Source organism: Pristis pectinata, chromosome 33 (genome assembly GCF_009764475.1).
Source record: "Pristis pectinata isolate sPriPec2 chromosome 33, sPriPec2.1.pri, whole genome shotgun sequence".
Taxonomy (NCBI): Eukaryota; Metazoa; Chordata; class Chondrichthyes; order Rhinopristiformes; family Pristidae; genus Pristis; species Pristis pectinata.
Genome location: NC_067437.1, coordinates 17370263 through 17389755, shown reverse-complemented (window position 1 = coordinate 17389755; position 19493 = coordinate 17370263). Strand labels below are relative to the sequence as shown.

General features: G+C 44.8%; 1 protein-coding gene across 1 annotated transcript in view; it reads left to right on the top strand.

Moving 5' to 3' along the window:
- Positions 1-19493, top strand: part of LOC127585436 (protein FAM227A-like) — a 55663-nt gene that overhangs the window by 17340 nt on the left and 18830 nt on the right. Inside the window, exons 8-10 of the mRNA XM_052042863.1 lie at positions 2590-2719; positions 12952-13065; positions 18804-18907. Coding sequence (XP_051898823.1) covers positions 2590-2719; positions 12952-13065; positions 18804-18907 — 348 coding nt within the window. The remainder of the gene's footprint in view (positions 1-2589; positions 2720-12951; positions 13066-18803; positions 18908-19493) is intronic.

Below are 19493 nucleotides of genomic sequence, written 5' to 3'. Positions count from 1 at the left end.
TAACTATGCCTTGTACATTCTCATCCAAATCATTGATATAGATGACAAACAACAATGGGCCCAGCACCCAATCCCTGAGGCACACCGCTAGTCACGCCACCCAAGTTCTCATCAAAATCATTAATATATGTTTCAAACAGCAGGGGACCCAGCATCGATCCCTGCAGCACATGGATGATAGAAAAGTAGAGGGCTATGTGGGAGGGAAAGGTTAGACAGATCTTGGATCAGGATAAAATGTTGGCACAACATTGTGGGCCGAAGGGCCTGTACTGTGCTGTAATGTTCTATGTACCACTGGTCACAGGCCTCCAATCTGAAAAATAACTCTCCACTACCACCATCTGACTCCTTCCACCAAGCCAATTTTGTATACATTTGGCTAGCTCACCCTGGATCCCATGTGATCTCACCTTCCGGACCAGCCTACCACGTGCTACCTTGTCAAAAGCCTTGCTAAAGTCCATGTAGACAACATCTATCATCCTGCCCTCATCAATCTTTTTGGTGACCTCTTCAAAATAAAACCTCAGTCAAATTTGTGAGACGTGATTTTCCAAGCACAAAGCCATGCAGACTACCCCAAATCAGTCCTTACCTTTCCTGTCTCTCAGAATCCCCTACATCAGTGAATTTCCCACCACTGATGTTAGGCTCATCGGCCTCTAGCTCCTTAGCTTGTCCTTGGAAGCCCTTCTTAAATAAAGGCACAATGTTAACCACCCTCCAATCTTTCAGTACCTCATCCATGGCTAACGATGATACAGGTATCTCTGCTGGGGCCCCAGCAATTTCTTCCCTTGCTTCCCACAACGTCCTAGGATGGGCTTGGTCAGGAGTTATCCACCTTTATGCGCCTCAAGACCCCCAACACCTCATCTTTCATAATATCGGTCCCAGCTGCCTATACCTGACATATGCCTCCTTTTTCCTGATCACAGCTTCAATATCCCTCATCAGCCGGGGTTCCCTCAGCCTACTAGCCTTGTCCTTCACTCTAAAAGGAACATGAGGTGGTTTCACCATTACCCAGGCCCTCTGCACTAGGGGTCTACCTCTGGTGTAATTGCTCACCTCCGAGAGGATTTACATCCCCTTCACACCTGCTTTCTCAGTAGCCCCTCCTATATTTCATCTGCATGGATCCCTTCAGTAAAACCATATGGAAACACAAGCATCAGTTATCATAAATACACTGACAACATACATCTCCACCAACCTGTCGATTCCTCCACAGTCTCTAAATTGATGATATTGGATGAACAGATATTTTCTCTGACTGTTAGGAAGACAGAAGCCATTGTCTTCAGTCTCCACCACAATCTCTGTCCCCAGCTACTGAATTCATCTCGCTGCAGGCACCCGTGCTGAAACTGAACCAAACTGATCATAACCTTTATGTAATGATTTTGCCTGAGGTCAGTACATCTATACCATCACTAAAATCCCCAACTCTCTAACATTGTCCAGCTCCACCAGGGCAGCTCCTCTGCTGCTGAAGTCCTTGCCCTTATTCTCTCTGGGTTTAATTATTTCTTTGTACTTTTGACCAAGCATCTTCCTTTGCCCCTCCATAAACCTGCAGTCTGCTGAAATTCTGTTGCCTAGTTCCTCGTTCACCCAAAGTCCTGTTCATAAATTGCTTGCTAATCTGCATTGACTGCAGGCTAAGTATGCCTCTACTTTAAGACTCCCAGCCTTGCTTTCAGTTCCCTCCATTGCGTCACCCCTCCCCAGCTCTGTCACCTCCTGCAGCCTTACAAGTCTCCTTGGTATCTGCGCCCCTCCGATTTTTACCATCGGCAGTTGTACCAATAGCCTCCGCAGCAGCCCTGAGCTCTGGAATTCCTTTCCTAAACCTTGACACCTTGCTATCCTTCTTCAAAGTGCTCCTGAGAACCTACGTTTATCTTTGACTGTACCTTCGGTCACCTACCATAATATAACTGCATGTCAAAATTTGTTTGATAGCAGTTCTGTGAAGGGCCTTAGGATGTTTTAGCACATTAAAGTCATTGAATGCACACAAGTTACTATAATTGATGTCCTGTCATAAGCCATTCCTGTACAGGAATGCTTTCAGGGTATTTTTTTTTCCCCTTAAGCCTGTCTGTAGACTGCCCAAGCCTGCCCTGAGTATGGCAGCTGGTTACAAGTTAGGTGTGTATCTACAGAAAATACTTGAAGCATTTAGCAGATTGGAGGCATGAACCTTTAACTATTTCCCTTTCTCAGGTGCTGCCTGACCTGCTGAGTGTTTCTGTTTTTATTTCAGATTTCTGGCATCTGCATTTTCTTTTTTGATTTTCATTAGGTGTGTTTCTACCCGTCCCACAATGGGCAGCACATTCCTTTCAGGCTGGTGAAGATAGGGTAGGAAATTGGTGACATATGCTGCATATCAGAAAGGATAAGTAATCACAACAAAGGGAAAAGCAGGTCTGCCTTGCACGATCCATCCCCTTACCTGTTACAGCTGTTGATAGACCTGAAGGAACATTTCACTGATTTGTTGCTGGTGGCAGGAGTATGCTCCCAGATCTCAATATTACTGTTGTGTTTCTCACTGTTGATCTTGTTGTCCCTCAGGAGTTTTCCAGCAGCCTCAGTCAAGCCGTCTACACCAGTTTCTGCTGCAGTTTCCCCCAGTCCTGGATTCAGTTCCACAACAATGATTTCAAAGCTAAAGTGTGCGACATTGTGTACCGTTGGTTTGGAGGTAAGGGACCATGAATAGTACAATGCGTATGGATCTGCGCAGGGTTTGATGCACAGATAAAGTGGGGGCCAGTGTGGGCGGGGAGGAGAGCTGGTTTTGGTGTAGATGGGGAGAGATGGGGTTGTGGTAAACAGGGTGTTCGGACTGTGTATGGATAAACTGAGGTGGATGGACGGTGTGGGGTGAAGGGTGGGTGGAGCTCTACAGATAGTTGGTGGCATATGGATTGTCAGTTAGGAGTAGGGAAGAGATGACGGGGGTATGGGATGGTAGTTTGCCATATGAGGCAGACTTGGCCTGAATTCTGTAGAGTTTAGAGAAATGAGACTTACAAAATTCTCACAGGGCTTGACAAGCGAGATGCAGGGAGACCAGAGGACACAGTCTCACTTATTTTCCTGCACATCAGTGAACAAACCCATCAACCTCTGTCTGTACGCACTTATCATAGAACAGCCATTTATATGGACAGCCGGAGTGGCTGTTCTATGATAAGTGTGTACGGACAGAGGTCAATGAGTTCATTCACTGATGTGCAGGAAAATAAGTGGGTTGTGTACAGTCAGACGGGTGGGTGGATGGCATAACAGATGAACCGGTGGTGGGGAGGAGGGGTACGTCAGTGATGGATGGTCACATGAAGCTGTACCTATTGTAATTGAAGCAAGCCCACACAAGACTGAAGCTTACAAGTGTGTAATTCACGTACAGTATAATATCTTTCATGCCGTGACAAACAAACCAGTAACAGGGAATTCTTTTTCAAACTGCACTTTTTGTTCTCAATTCCTTTCTCTCCGAGCACCCGTTCTCAACTCAAATATTCTCCCTCCTCAAGTAAGAAAGTGGGAATATAAGTGATAGAAGCAGAGCCTTTAAGCCTGCTCTGCTATTTATCAATACCATGACTGAACTGCTATCTCAGTGCCACTTTCCCACACTGTCACTATATCTCTCAATTCCCTCAATATCCAGAAATCTATTGATCTCTGTTCTGAATGAACTCAGTGAATGAGCTCCCAGAGCCCTTGGGGTAGAGAAATCCAAAGATTTACTGTCCTCTTCATGAAGAAATTTCTCCTCATCTCAGATCTAAACAACTTGCTGTCTTACTCTGAGACTGTGTCCTCTGGTCTCCCTGCATCTAGCCTGTCAAGCACTGTGAGAATTTTGTAAGTTTCATTTCTCATTTCCCTAAACTCTATAGAATTCAGGCCAAGTCTGCCTGACCTCTCTTCGTATGGCAAACCTGCCATCATAGGAACCAGTATGGTGAATCTTTGCTGCACTTCCTCCATGGCAAGTCTATCCATTTTTGGGTAAAGAGATTAAAACCGCACAAAATAGCACTGCCCGATATACTTGTTCAAAGAAATCTTTACTCCTGTATTTAAATCCTACCTTTAAAAGGTTGACATATTATTTGCCGCATTAATTGCATACTGTGTCTGCACTTTGGTTTTCAGTAGTGTGTACAAGGACAGCTAAGTCTCTTTGACATCAATGTTTCCTAATCTCTCACAATTTAACACAAACTCTGCTTTCCTGTTTTGTTTACCAAAGGAGAAGAGCTCAAATTTTTCCACATTATATTTTCTCTGCCATGTTTTCATTCACTCAGACTGTCTGTATCTCACTAAAGGCTCTTTACAGCCTTCTCCATCCTTACAACCCCACCTAGTTTTGTATCATCAGTAAACTCAGAAAAGTAGCACCTTGTCCCCTCGGCTCAAAGGTTGATTTAGATTGTGAACAGTTGGGGTCCAAATACCAATCCCTGTGGTACCCCACCGGTCACAGCCTGCCAACTTGAGAAAGACGTTTTTCTCTTGACACTTTGCTTTCTGTCAGATAACCAATCCTCAGACAGTGCCAGTATATTACCCCCAGTTCAATACACTCTAATCTTGCTGACCAACCTCCTGTGTAGGAGCTCATTGAAAGGCTTCTGAAAAACTAAATAAATCACATTCTCATGTCTTCTCTTAACATTCTACTGGTCACAACCTCAAAGAGCTCCAGTAGATTAGTCAAACATAAATCCACGCTGACTCTGCTAAATCCTATTACTCTTTTCTAGGTGTTCTGATATACCTCCTTCATTGCGGATTCTGGGCTTTCCCCTGCTACTGACATTAGGTGAGCAGGTTTGTAGTTCCTTGCTTTCTCTCTCTAGCAGAGCAGTGTTACATTTCCGACTCTACAATCTGCAGAAACATTCTATAGAATTTTGGAAGATGATAACCTGAACATCCACTATCTCTATATCTACATCCTTTGGAATTCCTAGATCTAGATTTGGTGTTCTTGGGATTTATCAGCTTTCTGTCTCACCAATGCGTCTACATTTTTTTTAACTAACATTAATTTCCTGAATGGAGACACGAGACTGCAGATACAGGAAATCTGGAGCAACACACAAAGGAGCTGTAGGAATTCAGCAGGTCAGGCAGCATCTATGGAGGGAAATGAACATTCGGGTCGAGACCCCTTATCAGGACCAGTGAAGAAAGAGGGGAGACAGCCAGCATGAAAAGATAAGGGGAAGGGGGTAGAGCAACAGGTGAAGTTCCTCATTCTCACTAGACCCTTAGTAGTCTAGCTTCTTCTGGCAAGTTTTTGTCTCTTCTTCCATGAAACGGACATAATTTCTGGAATTTCTCTGCCATTTCCTTATTCCCCATTAGGACAGAAATAGAAAGTTGATCTGCTGAGTATCCCCAGCATTTTATATTTTTATTTAAAATATCTCCCTGCCTTTTTACCTTGAAGGCTGGTCATTGTTACACCGTTTCTTAAAACTACAGCACCTTACTACAGGTCTTTCAAAAGTCTATTATCCTACTGTCTTAATTCACCTATGTAGATGTTGAACTCCTGAGGGAATACCAGAATAATCCTGGATCTGAGCACAAGGCATTCTGGAGGACTCCAAATATTTTTCCACTTTCAGAGTTCCAGAGGACTATATTCCACTGTCACAGAGTCAGCTCAGATGACTTGTTGATAATATCTGGCAAACCCATATAAGTTCAAGGTCCATGCCATCTGCTAATATCCTCTAATTTTTCCAGTTGAGGCTCAACTTGTCCGCATCTGACTATGCTCCCCAAGTAATGCCTCTCCAACAGACCCATGCACAGGTATTCTATAAGCTCATCCACCCAAGAGATGAAGTAACCATTAAACTCGTCATCCTAGATTTTCTATACTCCTAACTATAGAATTTAACAATTCACTGAGGCACTTCCAGTTGCAGCATTATCCAGGCATCTTTGCAGGTCTTTAGGTTTAATGACGTGAGTCATATCCCCTCATATTCAGAAAGCGTTCCACCAAATGGAAGGCTTTTCTCTTCTGTTTCACTCCACTTTCGAGAGGTCCATGAAGTTATCTCCTATTGAAAAGTTCAACAGGTGAAAATTGTGTAAAGACCTGGGTTATTTCCCAAGTTACAAATAGGCTCTGTCCTTGTGAAACCTGTCTTCTATTTCCTTAACATATTTTTCAAAGTGTTGTTGTAACATTGTACTGTTCCTTTGGTCTGGGGATGATAACTGAGGTTCATAGAGAAATTGTAACAACACATTTGGGGCTGGAAATTTGTTCAAACAAAATAAATGGTACTGTCCTGTTGAAAATAAGCTTAACACAGAATAGCAATGTTGTGAGATTTTTGGGTGTTTTAACATCCATTGAGAAATTCATCTCATCATTTTTTAGGTGAGACTTTCATTCTACCAAACACTTTTCCATAAAAAACTCCCAAATTACATCGACAATCACAAAATTCATCTGCAGTGAGATTATCAGCTTCACTGGCTGAAAAGTGACTGTTCTTATGAACCCAGAGTAATCAGGTTTCATTAATCCCATTTTCTTTGAAGCCATCTATTTAAATGGTCAACCCTCAAACTGCATTCTCAGTCCTCACTAAGATCTGTGGCTTAACTCAGATATACGTCCTTGTACACTTTGACTTCTTCTTAGGCATTCCCTTGGGGGCAATAATGACTTGCTTCCTCTGCAGTTCTGTGGGTTCTGAGACGACTGACAAGGTTACTATGGAACCCACAGACTGCCACAGATGGGGCAAGGTGTTTGACAGTGCAGGCAGATGGCTAGTTAGTGAGGAGATGTGTTCTTTCCACCTCTGCAAAGGGGAAAACTTTCTCACGACCTAACCTCTCTATGTCCCTCATAGTTTTGTACATCTTAAACAGGTTCCCCCCCAACCCCTCAGCATCTTCTGCTCCAATAAAAACAAACCCAACCTCTTCAGCCTTTAGCCAAACCTTTAGTTAAATGGTTAGACTGGAGAAGCTGGGGTTCTTCTCCTTGGAACAGAGGAGGTTGCAAAGGGTGTGACAGAGCTATCTAAAGTCATGAAGGGTAGAACGAGAGAAATTGTTCCCATTGGCAGAGGGGTGAAGAATGAGGGGATGTAGAAGGAAGCTGATTGGCAAAAGAGCAAAAACTAACGTGAGAAAAACATTTTTACATGGCAAATAGTCGAGGTCTGGAATGCGTTGCCAATGGGAGTGGTGGAGGCAAATTCAACTGTAGCATTCAAAAAGGAGTCGGGTAAGTGTAAAGAAAAAGAAATGTGCATGTCTGCAGGGAGATGTCAGGGGAGTGGGGCAATCTACATTGCTCTTGCACAGGTAGACAGGGTGGTGAAGAAGGCATGTGGAATGCTTGCTTTCATCATTTAAGGCATCGAGTACAAGAGTTGGGACGTCATGTCACAGCTGTATAGGAAGTCGGTGCGATCACACATGGAATATTGTTTGCATTTCTGGTTGGTGCTATAGGAAGAATGTGACTAAGCTGGAGAGGGTGCAGAAAAGATCCACAAGGTGTTGCCAGGACTGGGAGGCTTGAGTTACAAGGAGAGACTGGAGAGGTGATCTTAAAGGTTTATAAAATCTTGAGGGGCATGGGTAAGATGGATGGACACAGTCTTTTTCCCAGGGTAGAGGAGTCTAACATTAGAGAGCACAAGTTTAAGGTGAGACGGGAAAGGTTTAAACGGAACCTGAGAAGCAAGTTTTTCACACTGAGGGTGGTGAGTATATGGAATAGGCTGTCAAAGGAAGTGGTAGAGGTTTAAAAGACATCTGGACAGGTTCATGGATAGGAAAGCTATAGAGAGATTTGGGCCAAATGCAGGCAAATGGGACTAGCTCGGGAAGGCACAGTAGTCGGCATGGACGAGTTGGGCTGAAGGGCCTGTTTTACTGGTGTGTAACTCTATGTATAGACCCAGGACAGACTTAGCGGGCTGAATGGCCTCCTTCCATACTGTAACCATTTGGCAATTCTATGAGTTGTCAGTGTGACTGACAATGCTGCTTCAACACTAAATTCTGGGCCTAGGTCTCCCACTAATTTAGATATCCTCAGATGGAGTCCCCTAATCTATCAGATGCTCATGAACATCTTACCAGAAAATGGAATAATTCTTTGGCCCTGTGTTTTGATACCATGTCCCATGCCCAATATCCAGGCGTTTCCAAAAGTTCCATCGGGTTTATAACCTGGAAGGCAGGAGGGAAGGACCAGGCCAAAGTACTGCAGTAGGTGACTTATCCCATCGTACTGAGCTCTCCATGAACACATTGCACCCTTGATTTAACCCATCAAGTATATAAGAAGCTTGGAGTGTATTGACAGCTGTCAACATCACTCAACATGATGACATTTCTTTCTTTCTCACTTGCCCTCCATTTCTATCTTTTCTGTTCCCCCAACACTTTCCCTCTCTCTTCCTCCATGTTCTTCCTGCATTTCCCTTTTATAGCATCCTGCAACACTGAAACAGGCCCTTCAGCCCACCATGGCATTGCTGACCATCAAATGCCCATCTATGTAAATCCCATTTACCAGCACTTAGCCCATCCTTCCATGCTTGGCAATTCAAGCACTTATCTAGATAACATAAGATATCTTTATTGGTTGCATGTACATCGAAACTCACAGTGAAATGCATCTTTTGCGTAGTATGTTCTGGGGGCAGCCCGTAAGTGTCGTCACGCTTCCGGCGCCAACATAGCAAATTTCTAAGTGTTCTGATGGTACCTGCCTCCACCACCCCCTCAAGTGGTAAGTTCAAGATTACAATCGTCCTCTGGGTAAAAAGGTTCTTCCTTGGTTCCCTTCTACAACTCTTACCCTTTCCAATAGTGTGGTGACCAGAACTGTACGCAGTCCTCCAGCTGTGGCCTAACCAATGTTTTATAAAACTGTGCCATAGCTGCTCTGCTCTTGTGTTCTATGCCTCAGCTAATGAAATCAATTATTGCTCCTTCATCACTTTATTTACCTGTGCCACCTTCAGGGATCTATGAACTTGTATACCAAGGTCCCTCAGTTCTGCAGTAATATCTTGGGCCCCACTATTTATTGTGAATGTCCTAGCCTTATTAGTCCTCCCAAAATACATCACCTCATGCTTATGGGGATTAAATTCCGTTAGGCATCGTGCTGCCCATCTGATCGATATCGTCCTGCAGTCTGAGACTACACCCCTGCCTATCAGCAACACTGCCAGTTTTTGTCATCTGCAAACTTACCTTCTACATTCACATCCACATTGTTAATGTACACAACAAATAGAAAGGGTCCCAGCACTGATCCCTCTGCTGCACCACTTGTCAGAGGCTTCTTGTCACAAAGCAACCTTTCACCATCTGTGTCCTATTACCAAGGCAGTTTTGGATCTAGTTTGCCAATTTAGCACTGTTCCCCTGCATTCTAATCTTTTGGACCAGTCTCCTACACGGGGCACAGTCAAAGACCTTTCAGAAGTCCATACAGACTGTATGGACCATGCTGCCCTCAGACTTTTTCCAATAGCTTCACTACCCCTGCTGTTAGACTCACAGGCCTGTAGTTATTCTACCGACCCCTGCTGCCCTCCTTGAATAAGGGTATCACATTTGCTGTTCTCCAATATTCTGACACCTCACTTGTGGCCAGTAAAGATCTAAAAATCTCTGTCAGGTCCCAGCAATCTCCTCCCTTACCTCCCATAACAGCCTGGAATACATCTCAGCAGGCCCTCTTACATCCTCCTCTTTAATGATGTTCTAGAATTTCAGTGTTCCGTCCTTGAATTCTCCATCTACAGTGTCATTCTTAGTGAATGCAGATGAGAAATATTCTTTTAAGACCTTGCCTTCCTTCTCTGGCTGCACACATAGATTGCCCTTTTGGTCCCTAATGGACCCTGCTCTTTCCCTGGTTACCTCTTGCCTTTAATACACACAAAATATTTTGGGACTGTCTGCCAGTGCTATTTTTTGTCCCTTCTTTGCCCTCCATATTTCTTTTCTAATTACCCCAATATACACCTGACTGGCCCCCACTTTCAGTTCTCTCTAAGTTCCAAATGCTTGTGTTTTTCTTTACTCAGTCCTCTATCTCTTGACATCCAGGGATCGTTGGACTTGCTGTTCTTACCTTCCATCCCCACATGAAGACTTTGGCCTTGTACGCCCATTATTTCACTTTCAAATGACTTCCACTTGTCCAAAGTAGGCCTGTCTGCAAGTCCCCAGTATACTTTTGCCTGGCCCTGTCTTGTAATATTGAAATTGGCCTTCCTCCACTTCAGGACCTTAATTTCCAGACCATCCTTATGCTTTTCCATGACCACCCTGAAACTTCCAGAGTTCTTGTCACTATCCCCAAAATGCTCTCCCACTTGCCCAGTTCCTTTCCTGAAAATGCAGTCCAGTATCATCCCTTCTCTGGTAAGATTACTTGTGTATTGGCTCAAAAATGTCTCTTCAATGCATTTTAAAAATTCTGCCCCCACTAAGCTTTTCACACCAAATTGATGCCAATGAATATTGGAGAAGTTGAACTCCCTATGACTTTAACCCCATTATTTTGACACCGCTCTGTGATTTCCCTACAAATCTGCTCCTTCCACTGACTATTAGGAGGCTTGTAAGATAAGATTATTAGTCACATGTCCATCGAAACACACGGTGAAATGCATCTTTTTTGCATAGAGTGTTCTGGGGACAGCCCGCAAGTGTCTCCACACTTCCGGCACCAACATAGCATGCCCCAGCTTCCTAACCTGTACGTCTTTGGAATGTGGGAGGAAACCGGAGCACCCGGAGGAAACCCACGCAGTCACGGGGAGAAACTACAAACTCCTTACAGACAGCGGCCGGAATTGAACCCAAGTCGCTGGCGCTATAATAGCATTATGCTAACCGCTACACTACCGTGCCTGTCCATACCATTGTAAACGATTGCTCTCCTTGCCTTTGTAAGCTCCATTAATATGGCCTTATTTGAAGACCCTTCTAGGATAGCCTCCCTCATTACTGCAGCAATGGTCCCCTTTATTAATGTTGCATTGCGATCCCTTCCTTGTGTCATATCTGCTATTGGAATGATTTAACTTTCCTTCTGTATTCAACTGTACCTTCCCCACAAGTGTAAATCCATTTGATGTCACATTCACCTGCCAAATTATTTTAAACCCTTCCCAACAGTAAAGCTCCCTGCATAATATTGGACACATTCCAGTTCTGTCTTGCTTGTACATGTCTCACTTACTCAGAAACAGTCCCAATGATCCAGAAATCTAAAGCCCTACTGTAAGACCATAAGATACAGTATAGGAGCAGAATTAGGCCATTCAGCCCATCGAGTCTGCTCCACCATTCAATCATGGCTGACTTTTTGTAGCCACATTCTCCCCCTTCTCCCCATAACCCTTAACCCCCCCCTTATCAATCAAGAACATATCAATCCCTGCCTTAAGTACACCCAATGAGTTGGTCTCTGTGGCAACAAATTCCACAGATTCACCAATCTCTGGCTGAAGAAATTCCTCCTCCCACATCACCCCATTAACCACACGTTCATCTGAACTATCCCCCTATTCCTATACTCACTAGCGCATGGCACTGGAAATAATCTACAGCCTTAGAGGTCCTGCACTTTAATTTGTGACCCAGTTCCCTAAATTCATGTTGCAGGAGTTCCTTTTTTTAGGTATGCTGTTGGTGCCAATAGGAAACATGACGTCAGACTGTTTGCCCTTCCCCTTTTGAAATGCATCGTGACTCTCTTATGACATGCTTGAGCCTGGCACCAGGGGGCAACGCACCACCCATAATTCACATCCACTGTTGCAGAGCGCCTCTCTATTCCCCTCACTAGCCATTCCCCTCCCATTATTGTCCAAGGGCAGTACTGGTAGGAGATTTGAACCCTTTGAATCTCTTGGACCCTGGCTGGATTCCTTAGAGATGCATTCGCCGCCACCATTCTCCAAAAAAGGGAAATAATTTTAGAGAGAGATGCACTCTAAGGTTTCCCTGGCTACCTGGCTGCCTTCCTCCTCCTGCCTGGTGGTCACCCATTCCTTCTCTTTGCTTCATTTGCAGAATGACCACATATAAAGATGTGCTAAGAAACTTTCAGCCTCATGCATGCACCATAGTGCCTCCAGGCAGTGCACATACTCCGAAAACCAGCTCAAGCTGATAAGCTAGAGGCATTTCCCTCAGATGTAGTCACCGAGGTCACAAGAAATGTCTCGGAACTCCCACAAGTTGTGCAACACAAAGGACAGTGCTCTCCTGCCATACTTTTTAACTTAGAGAGGGCCCTGCAAAATATAATCCAACCTCTGTTCCCACATCCTAATTAAATCGTAAAACAAAAAGTGAAAATACTCACCAACCCCCTACCTGATTGACACCAATGTCAGACACAAGAGACTACAGATCCTGGGATCTGGAGCAAAAGCCAAGCTGCTGGAGGAACTCATCAGGTCAGAGAGCATCTGTGGAGACAAGCGATAGTTGGTGCCTCAAGTCCTGATGCAGGGTCTTGACTGCCAAAGGGATAGTCCACGTTTTGGGTCAAAGTCCTGCATCAGGACTCTGCATCATGAGTCCCGTTGCATGGTTTCGACCCAAAGTGTCGACTATCCCTTTGCCTCCACAAATGTTGTTGCCTGTCCTGCTGAGTTCCTCCAGCAGCTTGGTTTTGGCACCAATGGCACACTGTCCAACCAAAGGTTAGTACTGAGAAGTTCCCACAGACTCCCCACTGAAGCCCGCACTCTCACACTGCAACATTCTGAGAACTGCTGTGAAAGGAAACATTCCTGCTCCATTTATGTGTGTCTCCCTTTTCCCACACGATCCTCATGTTGTGACATCAGACCCATGCTAAACCTTGTTTCTTTCTTCTAGGGATTCGCCCAGCTCCAAAAACATATAAAAACTGGAACTGTGATGCTTTACTGTCGCAGGAAGTTAAAGACACGATGTCACACACAGCACAGGACAGAGACCAAAATAAGAGAGGTAAACAACATGGGAAGAGACCTTACGAGAGAGAGAGAGAGAGAGAGAGAGAGAGAGAGAGAGAGATCTCATTTTTAGGAAGATGGTGGGGTGGAGTTAATAGGAAGAGGGAAGTAGAAAGGAAAGGTGGGGCTGCTAAGGAATGTGGGTGCAGGGATAGGCAGGAGAAAGGGAGCGGATTAGTGGGAGAGCGATGGGGTGAGGGAAAGTGGGTTGATGGAAGGGGGGTTTCATGGCGAATGGAATAGGGACAGGGAGCATTGTGGATGTGAATTGGACAGGAAGGTTTCAATGATTGAAAGAAGTAGGGAGAGAATGACAGGAAGAGAAGTGAGTATGGTGGAGGGAGGGGGAGTAATGAGGAAAGGGGGGGAGTTGACAGAGGGAGGGAGTAGATGATGATAGGGAGGGGACGTAGAGGGAGTGGATGACAGGGAGGGGATGTAGAGGGAGTGGCTGACAGGGAGGGGGTGTAGAGGGAGAGGATGACAGGGAGGGGGTGAAGAGGGAGAGGATGATGGAGGGGACGTAGAGGGAGTGGATGACAGGGAGGGGAATTGGCTGGGAGAGGAAGGGGATTCATAGTGGGGGACTGGTGGGGAGTGGATAATTGTGATGGGTGGAGAGAGGTGAATGGAAGAGGAGGGGTGGAGAAATGGGAAAGGGTGGCAGATTAGTGGGGAGGGGGTGATGGTGGAGAAATGGAAGGGGAAATGTGGTCCATATAAGCAACACTGCCCTCATCAATATACTTAGTTACCTATTCAAAAAACTCAGTTAAATTATTCAGACAGGATCTCCCACCAACAAATCCCTGCTGATATCCCTGATCAATCCATACCTTTTCAAGTGTAGATTAATCCTGTCCCTCAGAATTTATTCCTGTAATTTCCCTGCCAGTGATGTTCAACTAGATGGTTTATCACTGCTGTCCTTTGTGAAGAAAGCTAGCACATTAGCTGTCTTTCAGTCATCTGGCACCTCACCTGTGGCCAACAAAGGTTTAAATATCTCTGTCAAGGCCCCAGTCATCTCCTCTTTGCCTCCCATAGCAGTTGAGGATACATGTTTACAGGCCCTCGGGATTTATGCCCACAAAGACACCAAATGCCTCCTTTATAATTTCAACATTCTTAACTGCGTGCGCAATGAATTGCATGGAAGGAGTAGGTAAAGTTACCTCCAATGGATAAGGAAAATCTGAAAGTGGAAATCTGAAATAAATGCAGATATTTCTGGAAATACTCAGCAGGCTGGGCAGCATCTGTAGAAAGAGAAGCAGATGAATGTTTGGGGTAGATTACTTTAATTCTGTTGCATGGTCATAGACATGAAATGTTAACCTGGTTTCACACTCCATAGATGCTGCCTCATCTGCTGAGTATATACAGCATTTTCTGTTTTTGTTTCTAACTTCATTGGAGACCTCTTCCTGACAAAATCCTTGGAAGAAGTCCTTGCCATAACCAAGACCCTGTTTACCAGTGTGTTACTGTACTAGAACATCTTGGCCAGAGGCATGGTAAATTCAAGGGTGCAAGTCTTCAGTATTACACCTGGGATGTCATCTCGTTCCACAACCTTTGCTGTATCCAATGCTCCCAGCAATTTCTTTATATCATATGAAATGGATCGAATTTGTTGAAGACTGCCTTCTATGATGGTGGGATCTCAGGAGGAAACTGAGATGGATCACCCACTTGACTCTTCTGGCAGAATATGGTTGTGACTCTCTAGCCATGAGCATCCATTTACATGTCCACAGACTGCCACAGTTATCTTGTCTATGCTTCCTCCCATCCTGCCTCCTGCAAGGACTCTGTTCCATTCTCCCTGCTCCCCCATCTCCAATGATAATATATTCTTCATCGGTGCCTCTGAAATGTCTTTTTCCTGAACAGTGGCTTCCCCTCTTCCATGGTGGGCAGAGCCCTTGACTCCATTTAATTTATTTCCTGCACCCCTGCTCTCAGCCATCTCTACCCATCTCTCCCCCACCCACTCTACTGCAGAAAACTAACTAACTTTATCTCCTTCCCAGTTATGAAGAAGGGTGCAGGACTTAAAATGTCAACTGTTTCTTTCTCCACAGATGCTGCCTGACCTGCTGAGTGCTTCCAGTATTTTCTGTTTTTATTTCAGATTTCCAGCATCTGCAGTTTTTTGATTTTCATTATCGAGAACATTTCCACCGATCATCTTTAGTACTGAGATGATCGGCTCCGCCATCATTGAGGATGGGGATGTTTCTGGAGCCTCCTTGTCCCATTAGCAGTTTAATTGTCCACCACCATTCACCATTGGATGTGGTAGGACTTTGATCTGATTGTGGGATCATAAAGCTTCTGTATTTTCATGTTGTGGTCTCTATTCAGCACTCACGTGTTGCAGCTTCACTAGGCTGGCAGCTCATCATTTTTAGGTGTTCCTGGTATGGTTGCCAGCATATCCTCCTGCACTACTCATTGAATCAGGTTTGATCCCCTGGTGGATAGTAATGAGATCCCACCATCACAGAAGGTCGCCTTCAACCAATTTGATCTACTCCACATGATATAAAGAAATTGCTGGGAGCATTGGATACAGCAAATGTTGTGGAACCAGACTACATTCCAGGTGTAGTACTGAAGATTTGCACCCCAGAACTTACCAAGCATCTGGCCGAGATGTTCCAATATAGTTGCCATACCAGCAAACAGGATCTTGGTTATGATAAGGCTTTCTTCCAAGGATTTTGTCAAGAAGAAGTCTCCAATGAATGAGTGAAGAATGTGCTGGCTATTAGGTTACAGATGGTGCTAGAGTAAGTTTCATTTGCCAATGATCCACGGCATCTCGTGCATACCCAGTTCCAACATATCAAATCTGTTCTGAGTCTATCCAGTTTAGCACCACTGCAGTGCCACACAACATGGAGGATGTCCTCAGTGTGAGGGTGGGATTTTATCTCCACAAGGACTACGTAATGGTCACTTCTATCAAGGTTACCATGGGCAGATGCATCTGCCACAGATAGACAAGTAAGGACGTGGCTAAGTAGGTTTATGCCTCATGTTGGTTCACTCACTCTCTGCCACAGACCCATTCTGGTAGCTCTGACCTTCAGGACTCAGCCAGCTGGGTCAGTGGTTTTGCTACCAAACTATTCTTGATCTTAGACATTAACCACATCCCATCCAGAGTTCATCCTGAGCCTTGCTACTTTCAGTAATTCTTCCTGGTGTTGTTCACTGCTTCATCAGCTGAGGAGATAGAGTGGGTGATAATCAGAAGGAGGTTTGTCTACAGTGACCTGAGATCTCTTGGGGTCTATAGTCAATATCAAGGACTCCCAGTGTTACTCCCTCCTACCTGTATATCACTGTGCCATCCCCTCTGGTGGGTGTGTCCTACCAGTGGGATGGGATGTACGCAGGGATTGTGATTGAGGATTGTGCGTAAGGTGTGATTCTGTGAGGAGCACTTTGTGAGGTTATCTGGGAGTGACTGCATTGTCTGAATATGGTGCCTAGGTCAATGCAGGGTGTTCCGGCTAGTTTTATACCTTCTCTGTTTTAACATAATGTTTATGGAACAACTGAGTGACTTACTGGGCCAGTGGAGTCAACCACATTGCTGTGGTCTGGGTCACATATAGAGTCATAGAGTTGTACAGCACAGAAGCAGGCCCTTCAGCCCAACTTGTCCATGCTGACCAAGATGCCATCCTAAGCCAGTGCCATTTGCCCCCATTTGGCTCATATCCCTCTGAACCTTTCCTATCCATATACCTGTCCAAATCTCTTTTAAATGTCTCAATCACTTCCTCTGGGAGCTCGTTCCACATATGCACTACCATCTGCGTGAAGAAGGTGCCCCACAGGTCCCTTTTAAATCTTTTCCCTCTAGCCTTAAACCTATGCCCTCTAGTTTTTGATTCCCTTTCCCTGGACAAAAGACTGTGCATTCACCCTATCTGTGCTTCTCGTGACTTTATACACCTCTATAAGTTCACCCTTAGCCTGCCATACTCCAAGGAATAAAGTCCTAGCCTGTCCACCCCCTCCCTATAACTCTAGCCTTCAAGTCCTGGCAACATTCACATAAATCTTCTTCGCACTCTTTCCAGCTTACCGGTGTCTTTCCTATAACAGGGTGACCAAAACTGTACACAGTACTCCAGGTACGGCCTAGCAACATCCTGTACCACTGCAATGTAATGTCCCAACTCCTATACTTAATGCCGTGACTAATGAAGGCCAGCGGGCCAAGTGCCTTCTTCAATGCCCTGTCTACCTGTGACACCACTTTCAGGGAACCATGTGCTTGTAATCCTAGGTCCCTCTGTTCTACAACACTGCTGTTCACCATGAAAGTCCTACCCTGGTTTGACCATTTGCCATTCCTCGGCCCACTTACTAGCTGATCAAGATCCCCCTGTAATTTTTGGTAACCATCTTCTCTGCCTATGATACCACCTATTTCAGTGTCCTCTGCAAACTTACTAGCCATGCCTTGTACATTCTCATCCAAATCGTTTATATAAATGATGAATAGCAACGGGCCCAGCACTGATCCCTGTGGCACACCACTAGTCACAGGCCTCCAGTCTGAAAAACAACCTTCTATCATCACCCTCTGCTTCCTACCATAAAGCCAACTATGTATTCACTCAGCTAGCTCTCCCTGGATCCCATGCAATCTAATCTTCCAGACTAACCTTCTGTGCGGGACCTTGTCAAAGGCTTTGCTAAAGTCCATATAGACAATGCCCATCGCCCTGCCCTCATCAAACCTCTTGGTTGCCTCTTCAAAAAAAACTCTAACCGATCTGTGAGAGACGATTCCCCACATAGGCCAGACTGGGTAAGGACGGCAGACTGGCAGACTTCCTTGCCTGATAGGCATTTAATGAACCCGATAGACTTTTATGACTATTGAGTCGTTTCATGATCGTCACTGCTGCAAGTACAGGTAGCCCTTGCTTAGCCTTGTTTATTCATTGTTGTTTAATTCCAAAAGTGATTCCATCACTGCTTACCTTGTCTGGTGTTACTGGGCAACGGCATCAGCTGAGTCATTGTTCTGAGCTCAGAGCAACACCAGACCAGAATGCCACAAAGGCAAGTCCTTTATTTACCCTCTATCCTTCGTCCAATCCACTACCCTCTGACTCAGGTCTATCCCCTTCTCCCATCCCCCACTGTCCAGTCGGTCACTTGTCTCTTGACTTGACTGTTGGCCTAGGAAAAGGATCCATTTGGCGTTGTTTCAATTTACGTCACACTTTCTGGGAATGCAATTCAGTGCTAAGCAAGGACCTGCTTAGTTCTTTGCTTAGATTCTAGATTATTAACAGACGGGGAAAAGGAGCAGGTGATGGGAAGAGGAACAAGGAGACAGAGGGGTTGATGAAGATTGTAGCAAGGAAGAGTTGGGTGAAAGGGAGTGGGAAGGGTGATGGGGAGAGGGAAGGATGATAAGGAGAAGGAGTGAGATGAGGTGGAGAGGGCAGAGAGCAAAGGGCAACAGGAGCGCAATGGTGTGACGTATTGATGTGGGAACGTAACAGTGAACAGGAAGGTATGACAGAGAACAGAAGATGGGGAGAAATCCCAAGATGAAATGATTTTGTGTGAATTCTTGGTTGCTTTTCTATCTTTAATACTGGGTTGTATGGTTGAGCTGTTTAAACTGACGTGATAGGTAATCTGCAGAAAGATACAATGGTTTCAGTAAACAGGTTGTCTATTTTGTAGGAATGAACGAATCCCCCTTTAACTTAAATCAATCCCCCAGACTGAGCCCACGCACAGCAACCTCAAGATCCAGGAGATCCTCGTTGATGTCAGGAAGCAGCAGGGTGAGTAAAGAGCACAGAACAATGGCTTGATAGAGCATCTTTAACATTGTAATACATCCTGAAGTGTTTCACAGAGCTGTTATCAATTCTAATACATGGGATATAATGTGGAAATGTGAGGTCATCCACTCTGGTGGAAGAACTAAAAAGGCAGAGTGTTCTTTAAATAGTGAGAAATAGAATGGTGTTGGTGTTGAGAAGGATGTGGGTGTCCTTGTACATGAAAGTTAATGCACAGATATAGCAACCAATTAGTAACACAAATGGTTTGTTGGTCTTTATTGCAAGAAGATTTAAATAGATCATAGAACATTACAGCCCAGTACAGGCCCTTCGGCCCATGGTGTTGTGCTGACATTTTATCCTGCTCTAAGATCTGTCTAACCCTTCCCTCCCACATAGCCCTCCATTTTCCTATCATTCATGTGTCTATCTAAGAGTCTCTTAAATGTCCCTAATGTACCTGCCCCCAGAACCTCTGCATGCAGTGCATTCCACACACCAACACTCTGTGTAAAAAAAAAACTTACCTCTGACATCCCCCCCGTACCTTCCTCCAATCACCTTAAAATTATGCCCTCTTGTG